The sequence below is a fragment of the Hirundo rustica genome, chromosome 22, assembly GCF_015227805.2.
Source record: "Hirundo rustica isolate bHirRus1 chromosome 22, bHirRus1.pri.v3, whole genome shotgun sequence".
Taxonomy (NCBI): domain Eukaryota; kingdom Metazoa; phylum Chordata; class Aves; order Passeriformes; family Hirundinidae; genus Hirundo; species Hirundo rustica.
The window spans coordinates 1,400,298-1,424,958 of record NC_053471.1 but is presented as its reverse complement, the minus strand read 5'-3'; the positions used below and the strand labels follow the sequence as shown (position 1 = coordinate 1,424,958).

The 24,661-nt window shown below is 55.0% G+C and overlaps 1 protein-coding gene across 1 annotated transcript; it reads right to left on the bottom strand.

Moving 5' to 3' along the window:
• Positions 1-12,855, bottom strand: NBL1 (NBL1, DAN family BMP antagonist). Its single transcript, XM_040084834.1, has 4 exons — positions 12,771-12,855; positions 2,563-2,757; positions 2,264-2,375; positions 1-1,121 (listed from the first exon to the last, which is right to left on the bottom strand). Exons 1-4 carry the CDS (start codon positions 12,791-12,793, stop codon positions 855-857), a joined length of 597 nt encoding a protein of 198 aa, XP_039940768.1. The 5' UTR covers positions 12,794-12,855; the 3' UTR covers positions 1-854.
• Positions 12,856-24,661: the final 11,806 nt, after the last annotated feature.

Sequence of the window (24,661 nt, the reverse complement as noted above, 5' to 3'; positions counted from 1 at the left end):
TGAGCAGTGGAAGTCAGAACTAATTTATTTAAGGGAAAAAAAAAAAATAAATCAAAAACAAAACCAAAAACAAACCCGAAAAAACTTGTCAAAAGGAGGGGGAAGGCATCGATTACAAGCTCTGGAAGCTCTTGTCAGGACAACACCAAGGGATCAGATTTATACAACAGAGAGAGGGGCAGCAGAGGCCGTGCCCGCCTCCAGCCCTGCCCGAGCACTCCCTGCGCAGGGACGCTCCAGCCCTCAGCCCCCTTCTCCCTCCGCCCCCATCGAAGTGCAGCAGGGAGAGGGGGGCCGGGGGTGAAACCTCCCCACCCCAGCTCTTGGCCTTCCCCTGCAGCCCCGAAACGCGAAGCCCCAGCGCTCACGATGCGTCCCCAGGGAGCAGCGTGGCGGCCCTGGGGACAGCAAGCGAAAGGTTGTCACCGCCACGGTCCCCAGGCGCCTCACGCACAGCCCCAGAGGGACATCCTGGGGCAAAACCCTCCCCAGGAGCCCCCCGGTACCAAGGCTTGGACTGAGACCCGGCGGGCGCCGTGTCCACGCTGAGGGAGAGGAGGCAGAGCTGTGGGACTCTGGAGAAGCTGCTTCCCTTCCTCCTCCACGCTGGGCCTGAGCAAAACCCAGCAGGACTCAGGGGGCTCCCCCTGGGAACCCGCAGAGAGCCCCGGGAGCCCGGCCCACCCCTCTCAATATATTAGCATTATCATGTGCAAGTAGTTTCTGCATCGGGAAAGGCCGAGCCCTGGCGTCCCAGCCCGCAGCTCCGGCCTCAGGACAGGAATCGACAGGAAAAGGCTCCAGCACCCCCGCTCCCTCCCTCCCCAAATCCCGGGACAGTCCTGGGGCCCGGCTCACTCCTCGCCCTCCTCCTCGTGGTGGTGGTGGTGGTGGTGGTGGCTGGAGGCCGGCGGCTCCTCCAGCTCCTGCTGCTGCTGCGGGTAGCGGTGGGGCGCGGGCCCCTCGTGGGGCGCGTTCTCCTCGGCGTTCAGGTACACGTTGAACAGGGCTCCCTCGTGGCTCGGCTCCTTCCCGCAGGCCTGGCAGCTGCAGCGCAGGATCTTCTCCACCAGCTTGTCCACCCTGGGGATCTCCTCGTTGCCCGGGCAGTCCAGCGTCACCTGGGCGGCGGGAGAAGGACGCGGCGGGTCAGTGCTCGGGTTCCCGCGGCGGGAGGTGTGACCTGCCCCGGACCCTGCGGGTTTGGGGTGTCTTTAGGGCAGATGTGATGGGTTTCTAGCCAAAGAAACCGACCCCCCCCGGTCTGGCTGCAAGGTGGGGGTTGGCTGGGAGCGTCTCGTTGCAGACGCTCGGGGAAAATCACGGAATCGTCAAGGCTGGAGGAGGCCTTCGAGCTTGAGTCAAAGCATCAACCCAGCACCACCACGGTCAGCTCTAAAGCGTGGAATCACTGAATTGTTACGATTGGAAAAAACCTGCAAAACCATCAAATCCAACCTATGACCCGTCCCCACCTTGTCACCCAGCCCAGAGCACTGAGTGCCACATCCAGTCATTCCTTGGACACCTCCAAGGGACAGAGACTCCAAACCTCCTTAGGGAGCTTTTTCCAAAGCCTGACCACCCTTTCAATTATCTTTTTTTTTCTTGTATCTAATCTGAACCTCCCTTGGTACAACTTGAGGCCATTTCCTCTCCTCCTTTCAGCTGAGACGTGGCAGAAGAGACCGACCCCACCTCACTGCCACCTTCCAGCACCACCTCCAGCAGGACACAGCTCCCAGGCACTGCTGGCACTGGAATATCGGTGTGACAGCAAAGGCCACTCACAAGAGGTGATGCTGAGCAGCCTGGGTAGTTGGGACTGAACCCAATCAGCAAACGTGAGCTGAAAGCGAGGCAGAGAGCAGAGCCAATTCCCCAGGCTCTGGGCTTCTCCTGGAGCCGGGTTTGTGGCTCTGCCAGGATCAGAGGTGACAGAACTGTGAGGTTTAAGGGTGTGGGAGCAACTTCTGGATATCAAACACGGCCAGATCTCCCAAGGGGGAGCAGGTGACAAAGGCAGCAGGCAGGTGGATAAGCACAGGGATAAATAATGCAGGGAATAACAGGGGATGGTTCTGCAAATAGAGGGACCACGGATCACTCAGCGGAGCTTCCAGCAGCTCCTTCCACCCAGCCACCTCAAGTCACGGTACACATCACCTGAGAGAGGCCCTGCAAGGAAACTCTGGGTGGGAAAAGCCCAGAGGAGGTGAAGGACGGGCCCTGGAGCGCTGTCAGAGCAGAGCAGGATACTCACGATTTCCCACATGGACTGGGCTGGCATGCAGGAGTCGCAGTGCACCAGGGACTCTGTGGACTGAGGGAAGGTGTTGGGGACGCTGTAGCTGAAGCACTGTCCCAGACAGGCCCTGCAGAGACAGCAGGAGGGGTGGGCGCTCAGCGGAGCCGCCGCTCCTCCCGGCGCGGGCAGACACTTCACCTTCCCCCGGGACAGAGGCAGGGCACCGTGCCCGGCTTCCTGTGCGAGCCACAGCCCCCAGGGCCCCTCCAGTGCCACCAGCTGCCCGCAGCCCCGGGCTGAGGGTGGGTCTGTACCTGTTCTGGATGGATTTGGACTCGCAGCCGCTGTGCCCCACGATCTGGGTGATGTTCTTGGCCTCGCACCACGCACTCTTGTCCGGGAAGAGGGCGAGCTTGTTTATGGGCGGTGGAGCGGCCAGGAGCAGCGCCGGGAACAGGGCCCCCACCAGGAACCATAACATCATGGCCAGCTCTGCCAAAATCCTACACCTGCACGCGGAGAGCAAAACATTAGCAGCGAACAAACCTGGCGGAGCAGCCCCCTTTCTCCTGCCCCGGCCTCGGTTGCTACAAGCACAGGTCCATCCCCACGTCCCCCTCCGCAGCCCCTGCCGAGGCCAGGGCAGCTCCCAGAGCGCTGCCTGTGGCTTGGGATGTGCTCCTCTGCCTTCCACACAAGCCCTGGGCCAGTCAGATACCTGTGCCTGCAACAGCTCCTCATTTCCCACCCAAGTGAGGCTGGGAGAAGTTTGCAAACCAAAAGCGTCGCCGCCGCGGGTCGAGCCAGGCTGGAGAAATCCCACAGCACAGAATTTTATTTTATTTTATTTTTTTAAATTTGAGGAAGGAGCAAGCTTTCCAATTCCTTTTCTCCCACCTTGGAAGCCCCAAGCTGGCCTCGGGTCCCCTCTCCTCCGGGCAGCGCGCAGCAGGTGTCGCTGCAAGGCAGCAGCACGAAGGGGACGCGTGGAAACCTCAGCCCAGAGGCTGCGAACCCGCAGGGAACGAGCAAAAACCAGCGTTTATTTGCACAGAGCCGCTCAGATTCTGCAAAGGGTCGTTCCGAGGACGGGCTGCACACGGGGTGGGGTTGTCACAAGGAGGTGGTCAGCTTGGAGGACGCTCCCCATGCCCGGGAGAAATCCTCACAAGGTTTCCTGGCTCTGCTCTCCAGCCAAGGTGCCTGAATGAACACTCCCAAATGGCTGGGGAAAGGCAGATGGAAAAGCAGCACAGAAACAGGGAATTTTGGTGGGTTTTTTTTTCCTTTGTGGGGTTTGGATGGAGTCATGGCGAAAGGCATTTATACTTCCTAAAATATTTGTCAGAACCATGTTATTTGTTATTTCCTTCTATTTATTTAACCAGACGAAGATCCACAGCCCACACTGGAAAGACTCCTGTTGATTCCCATGGCTCCTGGGCCCAGCCCTCTAACACTTGCTGGGAAGGAGAAGAAAAATGCCCTTTTTCCTCCAGAGTCCTCACCCACACCCCCTGGGCTGCAGGACCATCAGATTCATCTGAATGACTCAAATGCCCCCCCTAAGCACTCAAGGATTTTAAGGTCATTAAGAGGGATTTTGCTCTGTTATCCCTCCACTGAGCTCAACCTCCTGCATCTGAATCCAGGGACAGACGAGGAAAATTCCCCCCCATTTTCCATCCCACGGCACACAGGAAAGAGCATCCTCATTCCCGGCATCTGTGGACGAATCTTGGGGGTGACTGCTAAATTTCCTCGTTTTCTGGTGATGCAAGAGCCACAGCAACACCTGCAAAGCCCTGGTGCAACACCTGCAAATCCTCCCAGCACCCGTGGGATGTGAATCCCGTGGGTTCCTGGTGGGAATGTCTGCACAAAGGGGACTTGGCAGGTGTTGGCTGGAGATAAGCAGAGGGTTTTATCTCCTGAGCTTGCACTGCCACTAAAAAGAGTTGTGGGGTTAAATACATCTGTCCTGGAGAGGATTGTTGTTCCTGACTCTTTTCCCATTTCAGTGAGGGAATTCTGCAGTTTCTGAAGGAGGAGCAAGGCTGAGTCGCACACACACACACACACACACACTTGGTTTGCTTTCCAAAACAAGCATGGCTCATTCCTCAAATGCCAGCAGCTCTGTCCTGAGGAATCCTGCTCCCAAAGGCAAGTCCGAGATCAGAGCTGGGATGTGACCCAAAGAGCAATCACAACCCCCCCGGGGAACAGACCAAATTCCTCTGGAGTCAGCGCACAAGTTCACTTCCACATGCCCCATTAGAGAGCAATTTCCTTCTTTCCTGAGAAAGGTGGGGTTTTTCCAGGTTTCCGTGCGTCTCTGCCCAGCTGGAAGAGGCAAACATTCCTGTCTGAGTCCTGGGGTCCGTGCTCCTGGAGGGAGGTGCTCCCTGGAGGTGTTCCTGCTGCTCGGGGCAGATCCATTGGGATCGTGTCCCAGCATCCGAGCTCCCGTGAGGAAGATGAGCGAGGATGTGCTCTGCTAGAGCACAGGAGCTGGCCCGGAGTCAGAAAAGCGCTTAAACACGTGCTGGAGCCTTTTCCTTCCCTGGGCAGGGCTGTGCTTGTAACCGGGGCCCCCCCGGCCGCCGCTCCCCTTGGCGAGGGCGGGTGGTGAGCGGGGAATTGGGCACCCCCGACGGGGAACCGGGCATTTCCTTGGAGCTGGAGCAATTCCAAGTGTCCCCCGTTCCTCAGCATGGGAAGGGGGCATTTCCTTGGAGCTGGAGCGATTCCAAGTGTCCCCCGTTCCTCGGCATGGGAACCGGGCATTTCCTTGGAGCTGGAGCCATTCCAAGTGTCCCCCGTTCCTCGGCATGGGAACCGGGCATTTCCTTGGAGCTGGAGCCATTCCAAGCGTCCCCCGTTCCTCGGCATGGGAACCGGGCATTTCCCTGGAGCTGGAGCGATTCCAAGCGCCCCCCGTTCCTCGGCATGGGAACTGGGCATTTCCTTGGAGCTGGAGCCATTCCAAGCGCCCCCCGTTCCTCGGCATGGGAACTGGGCATTTCCCTGGAGCTGGAGCGATTCCAAGCGCCCCCCGTTCCCCCGTTCCTCGGGGCGCCCCGGTGCCCAGCACCGCAGCCCCGAGCACTCCACATACCCACGGCACACGGCGTTTTCCATCTCCCAGGAATGTCCTGGAACCCGCGGGGCCGCTTTTCTAATAAGTTTACGAGGTTTATGCCGGTGCCTAGGAAAACATCTGATGCAGCTGAGTTTGGGAGGGAGCCGGGGCTGCGAGCGGCGCGTCCCCAGCTCAAAGCAGAGCTGCCGCCGGCACCATTCCTCCGACAGCAGCCACGGGCACGGGGACAAAAGCGCCGCGTTCCTTCTCCCCCACACCCGGCCGGGAAGGGGAAAAAAAGGAAGACGAAGCACCCGAGCAGGTTCGCAAACTCCCGATTAAAGGAAGGCACCGAGCGCATTCCTCCGTGACAAGCGAAATTACACGCTGCAGCCCGAAAGGAACAAGTGTGTTCCCCGGCTGACCCGGCCGCTTCCCGGCACACACAGGGGTTTCTTTCTCTTCCCCGCACCGAGGCACTTTTTTTTTTTTTTCTTTTTTCGCCCTGCTAGTCAAAGCTCTTCAAGCAGAAAGTTCAGCTCAGTTCCGGCAGAGCCACCGGCCCGTGAGGGTCTCTCCCCTCCCCGCTCCCTCGCCATCCCTCCGGCGGCGTTTGGGAATTAAATGACTCAGCCCCTGGACCTGGCACATCCCAGCTGCCGACACAAACAACTGCTGGGCGCAGGCACAGCTGCAGCCCCGTGCTGAGCGGCTCCGGAGCCCTTCTCCAGCCCCAGGAGCTGCGGGGCAGGTGGGGCTCAGGGTGCCACCCCAGGGTGCCACCCCAGCACCCCTGCGAGACCGGGACAGCTCGGCTTCCCGGAGCGGAGATCCTCTGCTGCCACCTCAGATGGTTTGTGTCGCCTACGAGAGCTCCCTCCTCCCCTCGCAGCTCTCAGGAGCCCCTCCAGCAGGATAACACCAACACCTGGGAGCAGCTGGGAAAATCTCCATCGTTACACGGGCCGGAGGACAATCACTGGAATTACCTCGGAGGCCGCGTTCCCACCACCCAGCCCACAGCTGTTCCCAGACGTTTGGAAACCAAACGCTTCTGGAGGAAAATAAAACAGATCTGATCAGTTTTACCCTCCTTTTCCAGCGGGGAGTTTACACCGTAACGACAGGACGAGCTTGCAGGTGGACGTGGGGAGCGTTTCACGGGTTGTTTCATGTGTTCGTGGATATTTTTCTTATCCAGGATCTTGCGATTCTGCCAAATGCAGAGAGCCACAAACGCAGGTAGATTGTGCTCACGGCCACACACGCAGGCTCTTAGAGACAAGAACCCCCAAAGCTCTGCAAACATCCCTTGGCCAAGGCCCCCAGCACAGAAACAGAAACAGACGTGGACAAGGTGAAGGTTTTGGCTCCTGGCCTGGGTCAGAGCTGGGATCCCCTCTCCTCTCCTCTCCTCTCCTCTCCTCTCCTCTCCTCTCCTCTCCTCTCCTCTCCTCTCCTCTCCTCTCCTCTCCTCTCCTCTCCTCTCCTCTCCTCTCCTCTCCTCTCCTCTCCTCTCATTTCCCTGGACTCAGGGCTGTCCTCCCTGACGGAGCCTCCAGCAGCGACCCCAGGCCGGTGTCACGCAGCGCTTTGGGGTGTTATTTGTGCCGTTTTGCTGCCACACACGGAGCAGAGGAGGCCCCAAAGGCGCTCCGTGCCTCAGTTTCCCCGGTGGCACGAGCAGGGCCAGGAGTGGGTGCAGGGAGTGCGGGAAGCGCAGGGAGGCGTTTGGAGCAAGCCACAGCTGGAAGGAACATCCCAGGGAGATCCAGGGCACGGCTCTCCTCGGGCACGGGATTGGGTCTGTCACTTCTGATCAGCACTGGGGACTGGCTCTTAGGGAACTCAGCTCAAACTATATTTGCTTACATGGAACAAAACAATTTATAAGCCAGCACGATTAAGAGGAAATGCTTAAATCTCAGCTTCAATACTCGACTGTGTATTGAAAAACGTCTGTCAAAACAACAGATGTTATTGAATACCTGTTCTTGTTAAATACTTCCCCCTTTTTGAAATTTGCATTTAGCTGAAACTTTACAATTTTGTAAAGTGACTGCAGCGACTGTAGCGGCCCAAAAGAACCCGATTGACATGGGCAGGGCAGAGGGAAGAGAGCTCTGCACTGAGAATGTCTGGAGGGAATTCTCCAGCACAGCGGGACACAAGAGTGCCAAAGTGAGCACAGAAATCTCTCCCTAGCTCAGAGCTCCACTCTTGCTCCGCTGAGCTGCAAAATCTGGGGAGAAATTACAAAAAAATAACCAGGGAACTACCACAGGAAGACATTTGATATTTAACGACCGCAAGAATCCGTCCTAAGAACTTTTTGATAATGGAGCAAAAGCTGTGTCGCTTCTCACTGCGGACCTGGCTCCTTTCAGAAGCAGATGTTAGAGCTTCCCTTTCAGTAACACATTAATTTCCACTCAAGCGTGGTTGGGCAAGTCACACAAATAAAGCAGAAATAAAGAAAAGCATTTTTAGAGCCCTCTGCCCTCCCCACATTGGCCAGAATGTCAAAAGATGTTGCTACATTGAGAGTTTTAATCTGGCTTCTCGACCGTGCACTGAGCACTTGGGAAACTCATTTTTTTTGCAGCTGGGAAAAAAAGAAAAATCCAAGCTGCTTCACCTACAGAGTCATTGGAAAGCTGCCTCTGGATTTAGGGTGAGGATGGGGTCCTGAAGGAGCTCTGCTGGGAGAGGGACACACTGATGTCCTGCAGGAGAAGCGAGAGTCAGATAAACCCTTTCTGGTAATTTATTTCAATTGCTCGATTCCTTCGGCATTAGGAACAATCACGGCCAGGAAAATGCATCAACCTAAAGCTCAGAACATATCCTGGCCCCACATCTCCACTCCAGAGGAGTGCTTCTTCTCTTCTTGAGGCACTTGGGGCTCTGCAGCCCCCAAGGGCAGCGGGAGGAGTGGGATGGGAGCAAGGATCAGCTTTGTGGGGAGCTGGAAAACAAACCTGGGACCAGATCAGCTTTGTGGGGAGCTGGAAAACAAACCTGGGACCAGATCAGCTTTGTGGGGAGCTGGAAAACAAACCCGGGACCAGATCAGCTTTGTGAGGAGCTCTAAAACAAACCTGGGACCAGATCAGCTTTGTGGGGAGCTGGAAAAGAAAACTGGGACCAGATCAGCTTTGTGAGGAGCTCTAAAACAAACCCAGGACCAGATCAGCTTTGTGGGGAGCTGGAAGACAAACCCAGGACCAGATCAGCTTTGTGGGGAGCTGGAAGACAAACCCAGGACCAGATCAGCTTTGTGGGGAGCTGGAAGACAAACCCAGGACCAGATCAGCTTTGTGGGGAGCTCTAAAACAAACCCAGGACCAGATCAGCTTTGTGGGGAGCTGGAAGACAAGCTTGGGCCCAGGCTGGAGCAGCAGCAGTTCTGGGGAGCCCCAGCTGCCTGGGCAGAGGGAGGGCTCCAGCTCTGCCCAAGCCCTGTGCAGGGCAGGAGCAGCCCGAAGCTGCGTCCGGAGCATTCCCAGCGCTGGGTCGGAGCCGTGCAGCTGATGTGAGCACAGCTGGGAGCAGCGTCTCAGCCCGAGGCCTCGCTCACACGCCCGGACCTGAGCGGGGCCCGGCTGCCCCCCGCTTTTCCCCGGAGCTGGTGATTCCCGCAGAGCCGGGAGAGCCCTGGGGCCGAGGGCGTCGGGACGTGCACGAGGGCGGTGGGTGCCCAACGGCCCCTTCGGAAATCCCACGGACAGCAGGGATTGTGCCGCTCCCTCCGAGGCAGCATCTCCCAGCCAGAGCGGAGAGGGAATCTCTCCTCCTCCAGCACAGCCCCGGTGTCGGGAGCCTGAGCATCGCCTGGAGCGCCGTCACTCCGATTCCCCGCGCGACCAAAGCCACCACCTCTGCCCTCCTTGCTGGAGCAGAGCCCTGGGGAATGGGCAGTGAAACCCCCGAGGGGTCCCGGGGGGCGCTGCCTTTTCCCCGGGTGGGATCTGCAGGCAGGCAGCGGGCACTGCCCCGGGGAGAGCTGCTCCCCGCTCTGCTTTCACTTCGAGTGAGGTAAACTGGGACCGGCTCCTCCAAATGACTCCACTGGTGCAAATGAGATCAGAATCTGGCACCGCTTGTCTTACTCAAAACAAGCCTAACTGGAACCAGATAAAACCAGTTCCAGCGCAGAGTGGCCACCAGGATGATGATTTTTTTTTTTCTTTTTAATTCCTGCAGGCAGCGAGGGGAGCTGTCTCGGATGCCAACCACGCCGGCTTTCGCCTGGCTCGGTCATTCATTACCAAACTTGCATAAAAACGCAACGCAGCGGGGTTGCGCCTGCAGGATCAGGTTCCCAACTGCTGGAGCAAGAAGGGGGAAGAGGAAAGGAGAAAAGAGCCCGTGGATGGAGCTGTGGATCTTTCAGGATCCTCCCTGCCGTCTCCCTCTCCCTTTATACCCGTTCAGGCCGTATCCTGGTCACAGCAGCAGAAACTCAGTGGCCTGATGCGGTTTTGAAGAGGTTTTGCCCTCTTTTAGTCTGTGCTTTACACCACACCAACCTCCTCAGCCCTGAGAGCACAAACCCAGTGTCTGTGTTGTTTACCCGTGGCACTGACCAAAAGCAGAAAATCACACGGAAGAGCAAGGCCAGAGGGGTTTGGAGGTAGCGTAACAGCTCACAGCCGCGATTGTCACTCGCCACCAGGGCTGACCTCACGCCTGACATTTAGAGTTCCTCCTAAACCTGAAGGATTGGGCCCACAGAGAAATCACTCTGTGACCCAAACTCTCTTCCCCCCTCCGGACAGGGCACCTGAGCTCTGTGTCGGGGAAGCAGAAAGCTTAAACCACACCTACGAGTGACCCCAGCAAGGGCTCCATCCTGATGCCGTTTCCAAAGCTCAGCTCCGGGGAGTGGGGGCAGCTGCCCAGCCCAGCTCCACAGCTGCTGGGATGGGTGCTGGGCTGTCCCCTTCCCACCCTCGGTGCTAATTTATGTCCAGGAAAGCCCTGGCCCCCACGGGCCTCCCTGCCCACAGCCCTGCACAAGAAACAAAGGTCCAGGAGCAGCAGGCGCAGCCCTGCCAGGGCTAGCAGGGGGCAGACAGACCACCCTCACTCCCACTCCACAACTCCCCCAGAAGGACAATTCTATCGGCTGCTCGGGTTTTTAAGAGTCTGATTTGAGCGGGTGTGAAGTTTCTTTGCCCTCAGCCGTGCTCGGACCCCCCGTTCCTCTGCTCCTTGCTCTGCCACAGGGGATCTCCAAGCCCGGGTGACCGCAGAGGAGGGCAAAACAAAACAAAAAGAGCAGGAGCAAGGCCCAAGGACGGAGCGAGAAGCTGGCTCTGCCTGCCCCGTGGTCGGATATGGGATCTGGCAGAGGAACTGCTGCAGCTTTAATGGGCACAGCGCGGAGTTTGGGCAGGAATAACTGCCCAGGAGCTTCCTCCGCTCCTCGGGCGGGTTTCCCATGGCTGCACCAGCTGAATCCGCCCTCGGCAATGCCAGCGCACGGAACGAGCAAAGGCACTCCGACACGGGCAGGTCTTCAAGGCTCCTCCAAAAGCGCTTTGGCTCAGGATCCTGCACCTCCAGAGCACCCAAAATTCCCTCCAGCTCAAGGGTTTTCCTTGCTCCAGAAAGAAGGCCGGGCACTGGGGAGCACTTTGCTCGTTGGCCCTTTTTGTGAGACCGCAAACTCCCCAAGCTGGAATTCAGCGCACAGAGGTCACGCCAAGAGCCCGGATTCTTCTCGGGGCTGTTTGCAAACACTTGGGATTTTTATACTGAAGGCAAATTCCATTTCCCATCCTGCGGTTTGCAAATTTGAGGCGAGCAGCCTTTTACGAGATGGGAGACTGCCTTCAAAAGGCAGAAGTGCCCAGTGTATGGAGCAGATTTTTTTTTGGCTGGTTGGACATTGCAAAGAGGGGCACCGAGTTCTCCGGCTAAAAAATACGAGGGAAGTTCTGTGTCTCTTCATATCGCTAGGATTTCTCCCACTTGTTTCAGCAGGGTGCAGATTTCCCACCCCCCCCCCCCAAAAAAAAAACCCACATGGAAAAAGCTACGGTGTCCTAAATGCACAAACACTTCACACAGGCTGAATTTTTGATTTGGTGGGGTTAATGCAATGTGTAAAAGTTAGATTGTGGAGTGGAGCAGAGCTAGCTGGTGCCCTCGTAAAGAGAAATGTTAGTGGGCAATAAGGGATTGTCCAGATCAACGTTAATGCAGCCTGAAAGCGAGCTAAAGCATATTCTGTTCCCGAAACACCGACCAGAGAAAAAAAAAATAAATCCCCACCGATCTTAAAATGCAGAGGCTGTTGTATAGAACAAATAAAAAATGCTGCAAATACCGAGACAAACTGAAAAAAAACCCAAACAACCAAAAAACAGGTAGGGATATATTGGATACAAGCTTTACAGTAAGTGCCTAAAGAATTTCCATGAAACAAGGATGCAAATTAATCCCCGGGATGAACTTTTCAAGGAACAAAAGTTTACTGCCTTGCCATCAGGAAAACTTCTTTCTTTTATGATGGTTGAAGTGCCGCGCGTCCGCTGGCCGTGTGCTTGGTTAATCGATACTGAGCGTCCCCGCTCTTCCCTCGGCACTTTTGTTTCAAAGCCCGACAGGGACGGGAAGGAGGGAAGGAGAGAAGGAGGGAAGGGGGGAAGGAGAGAAGGAGGGAAGGAGGGAAGGAGGGAAGGAGGGAAGGAGAGAAGGAGAGAAGGAGGGAAGGAGGGAAGGAGGGAAGGAGAGAAGGAGGGAAGGAGAGAAGGAGGGAAGGAGGGAAGGAGGGAAGGAGAGAAGGAGGGAAGGAGAGAAGGAGGGAAGGAGGGAAGGAGAGAAGGAGAGAAGGAGGGAAGGAGGGAAGGAGGGAAGGAGGGAAGGAGGGAAGGAGAGAAGGAGGGAAGGAGAGAAGGAGAGAAGGAGGGAAGGAGGGAAGGAGGGAAGGAGGGAAAGAGGAAAAAGGAAACAAGAAGAGAAGGAGGGAAGGAGGGAAGGAGGGAAGGAGGCAAGGAGGGAAGGAGAGAAGGAGAGAAGGAGAGAAGGAGGGAAGGAGGGAAGGAGGGAAGGAGGGAAGGAGCGAAGGAGGGAAGGAGAGAAGGAGCGAAGGAGGGAAGGACTCTGTACCACAGATGTGCGACCGACACAGCGCGGCTCCCCGGCTCCCAGGCTTTTATTCTACTCGAGCTAAAGCGGCGGTGGAAATACTTTAACGATCGCGGAGCAGTCCTCCCCCCCCCGCTTTAAATCTGCCTCATCTGCAACCCATTTCTGCCCGTGGCAACATCCTCATCCTCCCGGCCGTCCATCACCGGGGCGGGGGGGGGAGAAGAGAAGCCAGAGGGGGGGAAAAAAAGAGACGGAAAATCTGCTGCGCGGAGGGGAGGGGGGGTGGAAAAAGCAGCAGGTTCGGGGCGAGGGGCACACAAAGCCAGGGCTACTCACCAGCCAGGCGACGGCGGGCGCATCCCATGGGCTCCGGGGCCCGGCGGTGCCCGGCGGCTGCCGCATCCCCGGCGCGGCCGCGGAGGGAGGCGCGGGGCGGGCGGGCGCTGCCGCCTCCCTCCCCTCGGTGCCGGCTCCGGGCGGTGCCGCCGGCCCCGCCGCTCGCGATTGCACAATCGGGCTGCGAAGGGAGAGGAGGGGAAAGGAGGGAGGGACGGCCGGAGGGAGGAGGGAGAGGCGGCGGCGCCCGCCCGAGCCGCGGGGGAGCAGCGAGAGCCCCGGCGAGCCCGAGCGCGGAGCTGGCACCCGCTAACGGGGAGAGCGGGCTGGAAACGCCCGGGCACGGAACGAGGGGAGTCCGGCCGCGAGAAGCGAAGGGAATGTCCCGGCACTTGCTCCTGCAGTGGCACAAACAGCCTGGATCGGGCTCGCTGAACGACGACGACTCTTATTTAAACAGAATTCGTGATAGAGAGTCCAGGGGCACAGCCCTGGCTGCAGAAAAAAAGCTTTGGGAAAGTTCTCCAGCACTAGAGACGACGGATTTCTCTTTTGCTTTTGCTTTCTTTTCCCTTCCCCTTTCTCCTCTTTTTCTCGTTCTTTTTTTCTTTCCTTCTTTCCCTTCCCCGTTAAAAAGCCAGCGGCCCAGTGAAGCCCCACTCAGGGCTGTCTTTCAGCTAGGATGATTGCTGGAGACCGAAGGGCTCTGTTTCTGTTAGGGCACAATAAATCCGAAGAGGCCCCCAGATTAAACACGACCCAAATCAAGAGATACCTGCCAGGCTTGGCTGGGTTTTGCTGGCTGCTGTTGGTGTGAGGATTTGCATAGAGATCAGAGAAGCAGGAAGGGGAGATGGCAAGAAGCAGCAGCTGTGGGGAGAGGCTCTGGGGCTGGGTGTTCGCTGGAGGAGGCTGCCAGTGAAGGAATGGTTTCCTGCTGCCCGGCTCCTTCCAGCTCCAGGATAACAGGATTTGTAAGCGGGGTGGCAAAAAGCTGCTTCCAGCATCGCTTTCTTATCCTTCTAAATGCTAAATCCTACCCGGCCCTGAGCTGTACTGCACGGCTCAGCTCCGAAAGGGCCAACAAGAGGAACAGCCTCCAGCCATGACCACACACCCCAACCAAAATCTGGTTTCCCAGCATTTTCACCCACTGCTGAACCCAGGCCTTTGACCACTGCTCCGCCTGGCCAGCAGTAAACTCCCACCCGGGAGACCGCTTTATTCCTGATAATGTGAGTGAAATAAGAGACTTCTGAGACTTTGAAGCGAGTTCTCACGAGGAGAAATAAGGTGTAGGTGCAACCAGCTACACAGCAACAGACCATGGGCATTGCAGTGAAATTCAGCCGCGTGTTGGAGCTCCATGGGTCAGGATTTGGGTGGGATTTGTGGGATCCTCAGCACTGGGGTGTGATTGCTCTGCCAGGAGCTGTGAGCCAGCATGCACTTCATTCACTGCTTCCTACTATTCATCCCTGTTCCAGTTCTGTAACCAGCATGAAAGGGAAGCAGCGATCTGTGGATCTGGGGGTGGGGAGGCGGGAGGAGCAGCGTTCAGGTTTTCTGGTGTCAGGAGGAACAGGCAGAGGTGCTGCAGGACACAGCGACTTGGCTGGGGGATGAAAGCAGCTGCTGAAAGGCTCTCAAAGCCCTGGGCCAAGACTTTTCCCCTTCTCCTTGGCAATGTGACATCAGAGCCAGAAGAAGGAGCGAGGAGGGCCCGATGCCATTTGGACACACTCGGGCAGGGAACGGAGAGCAGGGCAGGAGCTGAGCTCCCCGGCCAGCCCCTCTCCCCTAGCCACGGGCTCTGGCTCCAGCAGCAGCTTTAGGCTCTTGCCCCACTCACCAGCCCGTGGTTTCGCAGCTCCCACTCCCCACGGGCTCAGGGAATGTGCTGCCTGCCCCTCAAGAGCCGTGCCAAAGCACGGCGATGTCTTCCCACGGCGTGGTGCGACACAAATTCCTCCCTCTCACCCCGTTCCACGCTGCTTTTCCAGCAGGTACACGCAACAAAAACATCGCCCGAATCATCCACAGCCCCCACGCCTCGCCCCTCAGCCCTTTTTCTCTTGCTGGATCACCAAGGCTTTAGGACAGAGCACAAACCCAGGAACATCCCTCCCTCGCCCGCTGTTGCTGTTTTGGGCTGCTGACAAACGCCCGCAGTGCCAGGGGCTCCCCGCTTGTCAGGACAGGACCTGGCACTGTGGGTGTGAGAATTGAAAGGGTGGATTTGGAAGTTAAAAATAAAAGTGTTCCTTTTACTTGTGTCCGTGCAGAGTCTCCCTGCCAAGAAAACACGAGGAGGGTGGGAAATGAGTGGGGGGAGTTTGTGTGTGTGTCCACGAAGGGCTGCAGGGAGCGGGGTGGGGAGAACGGCCCTGCACATATCCTGAATTCCAGCTCTGCCCCCACTGGTGTTCTGTTCGCTATCCCTGAGATAAACCCCACGAGGTGCAAAGGAGAGCTCCTGTGGGATGAAGCCCCTTGCATGATCCCTGAGGGACTTGGTGGCCTGACCAGGGCACACCAGCTCCCTTCACCTCTGCACACGGTCTGCAAATGGGTGCAGAACTGCGCTGCTGGGCCCTGAAATGAGGACAGCTCCTTGTCAGCTCCCTTCTGAGGGAGTTTGGATCAAAGTTGATCAAGGCCAGGTTGAACGAGGCTTGGAGAAACCTGATTTAGTGTGAGCGGCCTCCCTGTCCTTGGCAGGGGCTGGAAAAAGATGATCTCTAAGGTCTGTGCCAACCCAAACCGTTCTGTGATTCCATTCTATGATTCTCTCACCAGGCCATCACCTGCTGGCGTTAAACTCTAATTATTTGGCTCCTAAATAAGCCCAAAGACATCTCCAAGATCCCACAGGGCACACAGAGCGGGGGCAGCACTTGTGCCAGGAGAGAGAGACAAAGATTTAACAGCTAAAAAAGCTGAGGGAGCATTTCCCACCTCGGGCAGGTGGAGGGAGGGGACAGTGGTGGCAGGAAGGGGGTGAGGAGCACCTCCTCTCCCTGCTGCTGGCACAAACTCACACCCGTGCAGCTCCAGCACCTCGAGCGAGGGCGAATCCCACCTTACAAGATTCCCCCGGAGCAGGTGGCTACAGCAGCCCCTCGCTGCTCCTTCCCGGAGCTCCGCAGCGACATGCAGGGAGGCAAGGAGCGGCCGGAGGGAAGGCTCAGCCCCGGCAGGAGTTTGGAGCAGCAGCCTCCATCGGGTCTGAGCTGTGCCCTGAATCCCCCCGAGCAGGCAAAGAGGAAAGGCAAAGGGTCCTGGTGGGAATCTGCCCGGCACAGCCCGCAAAGGCAGGGCCTGGGGACACACCTGGCTGGAAGGAAGAGGATTTATCACAGAGCCCGTTCGAAAACATCTGGGCTCAGATGAGCTGGAATGCGGCTCGGCAGCGGGGTGCTCCTCTCCGGGCCAGCCCGGGAATGCGAGCTCCTGCAGGCTCCGACTCCAGCGGCTGTTCCCTCGAATCCCATCAGCGTTGCCTTCCTCGGTCCCGGTCCCGTTCCTTTCCCCTGGCCGCGGGGATCAGTGGTTTCTCTGCCTTCTGGGGCCCCGGGGCAGCGGTAAAAGCGATCCCAGCCCCGAGCAAGTCCGAGAGCGTTTAATGGCTCCATGCTCCACCTTGCCCAATCGCTCCAGGCGCCTCCATCCCTCCCTCCCTCGCTTCCCCAGCAACTCAGGTCACGCAAAATCCTTCTCCCACTCACTTCATGTCCGCAGGGGCAGCTCTGAGCAGGGAGGGCTGGGATAAACTGTCGGCCTTCATTTGTAGGTGCCTTCATCCCTACGACTTCAAACAGCTCTTTTTTTTTTTCTTCCTTTCTACTTCAAAAATAACCATTTTCCCCCAACTCCATTACAGCCAGTTAAATCCCCTCTGATAACAATCTTATTCTCCGCAGTGTCACCGACACACACAAAGCAGTCACACGCAGACAAGAGATTTTCACAGAGGTCCTTCCGATCCCAGCTCCCAGCTGAGAGAAGAAGAGACCCCTTTGTTTATTTTTACTTTTTATACATTTGTGGGTCTAGCAGAAGATTGGCTTTTTGGGGTTTCCACCCCTCAGCCTCAGTGGCCAGACCAGTTGTCAGTTACAATTGTTTTCAGGTTAGAAATATGCAAACAAAGGACAGAGAATGAAAACCAAAGGATTTGTTTATGTTACATCTGTGGGAAAGGTAGAAAACTGCTCTTAATATTGTACAGTAACTAAAAGATCTGACTCCATTTATGAAAATCGAAAGGCTAATAAAGAAACTCAGAAAAACCAAGGTAACACCGCTGCACAACTTCCCCGCGCCGCAATCACTCGGAACCTCTTATGATATTGATTATTGTTCTCGCAGCACCGCCTGAAGGCCCCAGCCAAGCTCAGGCCTCGTCACGACAGGTGCTTGTGCTTGTTCAGAGACGGTTCTGGCACCGAAGCTCCTCCAAAGCGTCAAACCAGCAGGACAAATTCACATCCCCATGTGTGCAGGGAAGATTTTGCACATCGCTGAAAGGAAAGCAGCGCCCGCCTGAAGTGAACTCACAGAGCTCTCGCATGGGAAGAGCCCCGGGCACAAACTCTCTGGCCTTGAAGAAAAGCACCCCAAGTTCAGAAGCCTTAAAGTGCCAGTTTTTCAAAGCTCTGATACAGCAAGTGGCAGCGTTGTTTAGAATTAGGATGACTGAGAAAAAAAGGAAAAAAATAATATATATATATACATTTGTTAGTAGATTAAAGCCCTCGGCTCACAGACCTCCCACCTTCCAAAATAGAAATGCAAATATTATCCTTAAAGTGATAATGTGATTTTCATAGTTTAAAGGGTCTGGCTCATAACATCAGAAATGTGGGACCCTGAGAAATCTGCTTATTGCCTCCCTCTCCTCCTGCCCCGGAGCGGGACTGGGATTTTTGAGACTATTACTGCAGCTGATGAGGAATCAAATGAAAGCGGCCGGGAGTTCTCAGCTTATCACAGCTTTCCTGAGCAGGCTGAGACATCTGCCTTAGACCAACTTTGCATCAGTCAGGTTTTGATTCTGGCAGCAGCGGCTGCTGCAGTGCACGACAAGAGTTAAATCCGCGAAATAATCGCAGGCTCATCCGGTGCTCGGAGGAGTCACGGTGACCTTGCCTCTATCTGCCAGCCTACCTCTATTTATACCTAATATGGATATGAAATCCAGGACTTTGCAGATAGTAAACTAGAGCCTCCCACAAGCGTGTCGCCGGCTAGGATGCTCCCGAGGATTTAAAGGAATTATTTCTCAGGCCTGAAAAGAGCCCTGTGCGCTCACTGTGCTGCCTGTGGTGCAAACAGCAGGACCTCGGGGGCTTTCCCTGCAGCACCTCCACTCCTCTCCCACGAAACCTCCTGCAGCTCCAGCCCCAGGCTTCCATCCATCAGCCCAAGATGTGTTTATTGACATACGAAATTATCTGTGGAACCGTGTCATCGTCAGAGAGAATTAAACAGGAATTGGGCCCCGCGCCTGGAAAGAGGAGCGGGGGAAGCGCACACCATCAGCCATTCCCTCGGACAAACCCAAGGAAAACAGTCCAAAAGGGAGGAGCTGAGGGACAAAGCAGCAAGGAAGGGCACAGAAATAGGTTGTCTTCCCTCCGAGGTGCACACCAGGGACATCTTCAGGGAGTGTCTAACGAGCAGGGTCCCCGAGCTAAAAACACCCCGCCTTTAGTTCAGACCGGATTAAGCCACAGGACAGAGAGCAGGAATTCTGCAGGCAACCTTTGTGGCCTTACGAGTTTCAGAGAATTTACAGGCACAGTTGGATCATCTGATCTGAATCCCTGTGTGCTACAGGTCATTTGATTTCACCCAGTCACTCCCAGGTGGAGCTCAGTGACTTCCATTTAAGACGTCAGGAGTTGGAAAATCCTCCCGTGGCTCTCCCAGCTCGTCCCAGTCTGTAATTCAGTTCCTCCCTGCTCATCTGCAGGGTCAAACCTCGGCCTCCAGCCGCTGTTTCTCACTGTGCCTCTCCCTGTTAGCAGCAATCCCTTCAGTTCCTGGGCTCCACAATCCCCGAGGCTCTGCCATCCCCAGGTGCGATCACTGTTTGCTGGATGCTGAACTTCACCTTTGACCGGGCCAAAATCCGCATTGCTCCCCTTTCTTTTTCACTTAGACAGCATCCCACCGAAGAGCAGTTATTTGTCTGCCCCCCTTTTATATTTACTTCCAGATAATGAATTCAAACTGCAAACACAACCTGCGCCACGGCCTCACCACTCTCACAGGAGAGAATTCCTTTCCAATATCCCATCTAACCCTGCCCTCTCGTCCTGGCACTCCAGGCCCTCGTCCACAGTCTCTCTCCATCTTTCCTCTTGGCTCCTTCAGGTACTGGAAGGTCACAATTAGGTCACCCCGGAGCCTTCTCCTCTCTGAACAATCCCAGTTCTCTCAGCTTTTCCTCCCTCCCTCCCTCTGATCACCTTGGTGCCTCCTCTGGGCTCCCTCCAGCAGCTCCAGGTCCTTCAGTCCAAATCCCCAGGGAATCCATGGCTCAGGGGAGCGGTAATGGCTTTGGGTTTAGCTGTTTATCACCGCTAACAGCTTCAAGTGCAGCACTGAGAGGGAGGAAGGATATCCCCTAAAACCTCTAAAAAGAAACACACTCCTTTGCATGATTTATGAGCTGAATTTGAACTGATCAGGGCATGACCTTTTCCAGGAAGGGGCATCCACTCCTAAGGCAGAGCTGGAGGCTTTACAAGCACCACCAATAAAGACTAGAGAGATGAAGAGTGATTTATTAGTCACCAGCAACTTTCTAAGCATCTTTATAAGCTCTGGGAGATGGGCATCCAGCACCACGAGGAAAATGCAGCCCCAGCAGCCTGCGATGCTCTACAGCGAAGTGCTGACAGCCAGAAGGCACCAGAGAACGGCCATCCACAGCTGAATTTCCATAAACTCTGCTCCCATTTAGCTTCAGTCTCAGTTAAGCATTTCTCTGTGGGTGGGCTATAGGCTGGACTCTGGGAGCAGCACAGACACGGAGCACATTGCATGCAGCTGCCTACGGAGCTGGCACGCTGGAATTCGCACCGGTCCTGCTTCCACAGGCAGGAGTGGCGTGGGAGGTGAGGAGAAAGGGTTATTTCTTCCCGTGGTGTCGGGGGCTCCTTTTCAGGAGCTTAAATTCCCCGGCATTCGGGTGGTTTTAGAGTCCTGGCCCTCTGCAAAGCTCTGTGCCAAACGCAGGAAAAGACGGAGTCTTCAAGGTTACATGCTTCGTTTATTAGTTCTTATCTTACAATTTTCTCAGTGTCCAAAAGGTGTTTGCCGTGGCTCGGACATCTGGTGACTCCTCCTGTCTCTGGGCTGTCCTTATCTTTTATACTAATTGCTACGTATTCTTTATTTACTATTTATTACTAATGTCTATCACTATTACTAAAAAGCTCATCTTTACTCTGACCCAATCCTCACTAACCACTTTGTGCCAACGTCACTGCAGAAATGGAGTGAGGGAACAAGAAGGAAGAAGAAAGGGACAACGCCCCAAATTCTCCATCTTGCCCCATTCACTTCAATGCCAAAAATCCCAAACCCACTGTTTTTTCACCCTGTGATATACTAAACTACTATTTTTACACTTTTGTGGCCTGCAATGCTTCCTGCAGTGCAAGAAGCCTCTCCCATGGACTGAGATCAAATCCAGTGTCTCTCTGAGCTCTGGGCTCTGGGCTGGGGTCCCAGACCCCCCTGCCCAGGTCCCTGACCCTCCAGGGCAGCCAAAGGAATGCCCTGGGCTCCAACACCGTGGGGTGTGTGTGGTGTGGGGGAAAGCACCAAGCCCTGCCGGCTCGGAGCGAAAGAAGGGTCAGCAGCGCCTCGCTGGCTCAGAACCTGCTGAGAAATGGGCTTTTCCCAGCACGTCACTCACGGATCAGGGGCTCCCCAGCTCCACAAGCCTCTCCCTCCGAGCTGCAGCATCACCTGGACCTCGTGTCACATCACTGCCACAACGACCTGCCACCCTCAGTCTGCTGGTGCAGCCGCTATTCACATGTGCAAACCAGCACCTTTGATTTCTTTTGCATTGCTCCCGAACTCAGAAGGAACCCAAGAAAAACAGCTGGGAAACCAATTCCTCCTCCTTTGGAGAATCATCCATGTGAAGCCTCTGGAAGAGTTGAGTTACACCATCACTGCTGTGTTTCCACTACTGGAGAGGGACTTTGGACACGGGCCTGGAGTGACAGGAGAAGGGGAATGGCTTCAGGCTGGAAGAGAGTAGGTTTAAATTGGATACTGGGAAGAAATTCCTCCCTGTGAGGGTGGGCAGGCCCTGGCACAGGGTGTCAGAGAAGCTGTGGCTGCCCCTGGATCCCTGGAAGTGTCCAAGGCCAGGCTGGACGGGCTTGGAGCACCCTGGGACAGCAGAAAATGTCCCTAGCCCTGGCAGGGGGTGGCACTGGATGAGCTCTAAGGTCTCTCCCAGCCCAAACCATTCCAGGATTCCAAGGTACTGGAATGCTGCTGTCTCCTCGATCCTCCCTTTTTAATTAATAATTAAGGTAGATTTCCTAAGGTATTGACTTTCTCCTGGTATTATGTTTATACACAACACACACAGCAGTGTCCTAGTCCATGAGGCACAAAGAACTGGGAATACATTTCGGTATTTTCTCTCTTTATCAGGTTCAGATTATCACCAAAGTCAATATTGAGGATCACAGTGGTTTGCACCTACCAGTGATTCCATAAGCTATCAGCCTGTGGGCAGCAGAACGTCATTCCTGACTTCTTAGGGATTTTCCAGGAAGAATTTGGCTCGATTTGAAAATAGCAAAGGGTGGCACAAACACTTTTGGAGTCTCCCAGCCTGTTAAGTGCAGCCTTCCCCTGAGACTCCACCACCACGCGAAAAACCAGTCAGGGAAGGATGAGCTGCTGGACTCCAAGCAGAGCCCTGGCTGCACACCACATTCCCTGCACGACTTATCCCTGACCTTACCTCCAGCTTCTCCCACCCCTAAAACAGCAATCACAAACCCTCCTGCCTCCCCGCAGCCCATCTGTTTAGTTTGTACACTCTCCAGGGCAGAGGCTGGTTTTTGTTTGTGTGTACAGCACCACATACAGCCAGGTCCTGCTCTTGGCCACGGCCCCAGGCAGGATTGGAACACAAAGCAATGACGGTATCTTGATCAAACATGAGCAACTCGGATAAACAAGACAAAAGCAGCTTGATGGGGTTTTTTTTCCCCACTGTCTCTGCTTTTCCGTGACTTGTTTATTCATCTCAAAGCCTCGGCAGACATCTAATCAAGCTGTTAAAGAGGCAGATTTGTGGTCAGCCGAGCACTTGGGGAGTTGTTAAACGTTCAAAACCAGTTCCAGTCAGCAAACAGCTTCTTTTTTTTTCTTCCCCCGCTCCCTTCTCCTGGGTAGTGATATGGTTTCCTTACTCACTGTATACTCCTGTTACACTTGGGATACAAGTTCTCTCCTAAAAGGTCCCATTAAGTTTGGGTAGGGACACCTGCCTTTTTCAGCCCTATCTTGTTTGCACTTTTTGGTCCCGATCCAAATCACGCCACAGACCAAGCAATGATTTCAGCAGGCTTAAGAAAGAAGGAAAAATGTGATAGTTTCCAGATGAGTGTATTATACTAAATTTAACATGCCTTTTGGTACTTAGAATTTCCACTTCCCCCCCCACCCCCCCTTCCATTTATGCAATTAGAAATCAAGTGGCAGGAAACCATTCCTATTGCAGCCTCAGTTGGGAAGGGTACAGGCTCCTTCCACAGAGGGAAAAAGGAGACCTGTCCTCATGAAAAGATATTTTGCACAGCTTACACGGACAGGTCCAAAGAGAGGTTTGGGATAATACATCTTTAATTAAATAAAGGAAAACAAATACAGAACCTTCACGTGGTAGTTATATGTGCACACACATATATATATATATACACACATCAACACAGACAACAAGAAGCAAGGCAGCTGTGAAGAAAACCAAAAAGTTAAACTTTTACCCCATTTAAAGAGCAATGACTAAATTGAAATTCCACTTTTAGAACTGTGCATTTTTTCCACACTCGCCCATGTTGACTTGAGCACCTCTGTTCTGATTATTGTCACTCTAGCAGTACAGGACACACTGGGAATTGCTATCTACAATCGATATCCGAGTTCCAGGGCCAGAAGAACGACCTGATCACAGGCCACAGCAGCCCAAGGTGAGAATTAACTCTAGGAAATCACATCTGAGCTGAAGCAGAGCATGTAAGGGCAGGATGAGTCGTTACACTGAATAAAAACTGAACTCATCGTGGGCCCAAGTGACAGAGCAGGAGCTGGAGCTTCCCCTGGAGCTTTCCCTGCATGCTGACAGTCGCTCTGTGGTGCTCCCACCACTTTTGGTTCTCCTGGGTCTTGCCCAGGCTGGTGCTCCTTTCTCCAGCAGCTCCCACTGGCTTCCCACACTGCAGCACACACACGGAGAGCTCAATAAAACCCCTTTCCAAACCACAGAGGAGCTATGGCTCCAAAGTACACAGTCCAAATTGAAAATTGGGGCCAGATAAAATGATTCAAAATTGGGAAGGAAGATATCCTGTTTTCAATAAGCTGTTTTGACCTGACTGATGAATGCAGTCCGGCAAGGGAGGAGGTGGAAAAACAAGGACATGCTGGAGCAACGGTCCTGGATGGTATCATGCTCTGACAGTCTTAAAGCTGCTCTGGCACTGGAGCTGTTTTATTTCACAAGTCCTTTGCTCCGGGCGAGCTCCTCAGCGTCTGTTGACTCTGGGCACAGCTCAACATGTTCCTCCAGAGTGCAGGATGCAGAGAGCAGTGCCTGGGAGAGGTGGGGATGCAGGACTGCAGCAGCACCCACACCTCAGGCCTGCAAGAGAAGGAGTTTCCCAAGCCCTCTGAATTCCTCAATCCATTCCCTTCCTTTCCTGACACGGTTTAAAGAACAACTAACAAACAACTTGTTTTCCTTTCTCCCATTTGCTGTGCAAAATAGTTGTTCTGTCACTTTTCCACCTGTCAGCACACACCACGCAGCACAGCAGGGAAATTCTGCATCAACCTACGCCACTGCCTTTCCCTCTCGAGACGTGCGCTCGCTCCTCGTGCTACACGGACAACGCACAAGTGTGGGACAAAGAGAAGAGATCCTCCAGCCATCTCCATCGCTGGAGAGCTGCGCTGAGTAAAGCAGCAGTGAAGACAAGCTCCTGAGCCAGGGGAAGAGCAGCAGAGGCAGCACAAGGACTGGAGTGGATGGAAAAAGGGAGCGCTTAGAGCAGGGTCCTGCCAAGGCAAGGAAGAGCCTGAAGTGGCTGTGACCCGTGGCCAGGCAGGGAAACCTCTCAGCTCTGCCACAGAAGAGGGGTGCAAAAACTATCAGCCTGAAGGGTAAGCTGAGCGCCAGCCGGCACGAGGACGTGTTCAACTCACCCACTATCCTGGGAAGTTTCAAACAGGGGTCACTGCATGACCCAAAGCTACACGAGGCAGCAGGGCCTTGCTGCATCCGTCACACAGTTTGGATTTAGCCCTTTGGATTCTGCCTCTTCTGAGAGGACAAAATTCCCGTTTTAAAGGGCAACTGTACAAACAGGACATAGGAGTATTTATATTCCTCTCCAAACACCAGCACAAGCAGCAGGGGTCTAGTGGGTGATTTATGAGGTGGGAATGCTTCTTTGAACTGGATGGTGGATGGGGGTTGCTCTCAGGAGCAGGGAGGAACAGACGATGGCTGGCTTTGCTGAGGAGCTCTCTCTCCCAGTGGCCCAGGTGGTCCCAGCTGCTGGCTACTCCAAATGAAGTTCTCTCCTTCCATTCTCCCTCTCTCACTCACATACAAAGTCAAC